This window comes from Hydra vulgaris, chromosome 01 (genome assembly GCF_038396675.1).
Source record: "Hydra vulgaris chromosome 01, alternate assembly HydraT2T_AEP".
Taxonomy (NCBI): Eukaryota; Metazoa; Cnidaria; class Hydrozoa; order Anthoathecata; family Hydridae; genus Hydra; species Hydra vulgaris.
Window position 1 is genome coordinate 23157826 of NC_088920.1, and position 2175 is coordinate 23160000.

Sequence of the window (2175 nt, forward strand, 5' to 3'; positions counted from 1 at the left end):
TAGGTCTGCATTGCCGAATGCAGACCCTAATTTCCAGGGTTGATGTGTATATATATATATATATATATATATATATATATATATATATATATACACACACATATATATAGCATAAACACAAAATTGCTTATAGAGTTTAATCATATATATATATATATATATATATATATATATATATATATATATATATATATATATATATATATATATATATATATATATATATATACACACATATATATATATAGCATAAACACAAAATTGCTCATAGAGTTTAATCATATATATATATATATATATATATATATATATATATATATATATATATATATATATATATATATATATATAGTACATAAAAGTTTATATATATATATATACATATATATATATAAAATTTTACATAAAATTAACACATTTTATAACATTTATATGTATAACTGCTTATTTATAAAAACTAAGACTTACATGAAATTATTTTCATGAAAGATTTGAAGCTGTAAACTTTTCTTGTATTTTTCAAAATCATTAGTAGATCCACGATCAATAAACTCCTTGCAATTCTCATTTACTACGAAGAAACCGTCTTTTGATTTTTGATTTTCTGTATTGGATGTTGTAACAGTAATTTTTTCAACTACCTCATCTGACCAAAATTCTAAAACATTTCCGATAGTTGTGTCGCTATTTAAAAGCTCTTTGATACCACTGCAACTCTTTACAAACACAGTTAAATATGAGCTTGATCTTGAAATAGCATCCACAAGAACATGACGAAGATAAATCTCTTCTGGACTCACAAACACAATTACAGATTCAGATTCCGCTCCTGAAAACCCTTTGCAGTCAGTTACAAGAATGTCCCGTTTACTATTTAACTTATTAAGAACGTTAAGTTTTTGTTCTAATGTTGGGGAGTATTTCTGCAAATGTGGTGAATAAGTTACTGCTTTAAACCATTTAATTATATCTATTGCATATGCAACAGATTGCACTTCTTCAATATTGTTGCATATAACCACAGTTTTTCTTGATTTATTAAAACAAAGTTTTTCCAATACAATGGATAATAACTTAACAGAATGTTTATCTGTTATATCATAAAAAGGTAAATACACAACCTTTGGTTTTTCTCCTTTAATTGAGTGCCCTATATCACCAGATTTAAAAACATATTCAGTCTCAATACACCTATTTGGATCAATATTATTAGTACTTCTTGTTATTATCTTTGCCATGTAATCTAAATCATTGTCATGAAAATTATTAACAAATGTATCAACAAACTTGCTTTCTATTCTCTCTGAAGACTGATCTGATTTATAGTCTGTAAAGTTATCAACAGTTTCATTGTTAGTAATTTTTAAATCTATAGAGTCTTTAAATTTATTAACAGTTTTACCAATATTAATACTTGAGGCAAAACTATTATTGTTTTGAATTGCATAAATATTATCTTTATTTACCTCATTGGTGTCATAATGTGGTGTGACATTAATTTTTTTCTTTTCTTTTACATAGTTTTCCATGGAATTAAAGTTTGTATTTGGAATGTTTAAAACACCTTTTGTTTCACAAATAACCTTTTGAGTAATATCAATTAATGATTTATTGCAATCAGTAACTCTCATTGATTTTTTTAGAGTAATGACTTCCATTCCTATTATTTCTTTTTGAAAGAAATTTCTTTGTAGTGTACGCTTTTGCTTATTTGTTACCAATTCTCGATTCTTTGTAATACTCTCAGGAATAAAAACAACTAAATTATCTTTTAATTCATTTGTAAACAAATCTTTCATTTGAGTTGCATCTTCTTCTTTAACATATTCTTCAGAAAGTTCTTCAAGTACAAAACATACTTTATTACCATTGGTGCTAGCCAAATACTTTAGTAATTTTGGTATAGAAATGTAATTGCCTAAAGAACTTTCATTTTGGCACATTTTTTTCCACAACTCATACAAATTATCACAAACAACTTTAACATTTGAAGATTTTTCTATACTTTCAACAAAATTTTTCATATGACATTCATACAAAGAAAAATGGTTGCAACATATATAATACAGGGTCAAAGGAATTTGTGACTTATGAGTAATACATTCTTTAACAATTTCCTTCCCTACTATAGATTTTCCTGAACCATATCCTCCAGTGATAATTTTTTTCAGTGCT

At 25.1% G+C, this 2175-nt stretch overlaps 1 protein-coding gene across 1 annotated transcript in view; it reads right to left on the bottom strand.

The window, feature by feature from the left end:
- Positions 1–464: 464 nt before the first annotated feature.
- LOC136074261 (uncharacterized) overlaps positions 465–2175 on the bottom strand; it is a 36509-nt gene continuing 34798 nt past the window's right edge. Inside the window, exon 7 of the mRNA XM_065786566.1 lies at positions 465–2175. This exon is cut by the window's right edge and continues 892 nt beyond it. Coding sequence (XP_065642638.1) covers positions 465–2175 — 1711 coding nt within the window.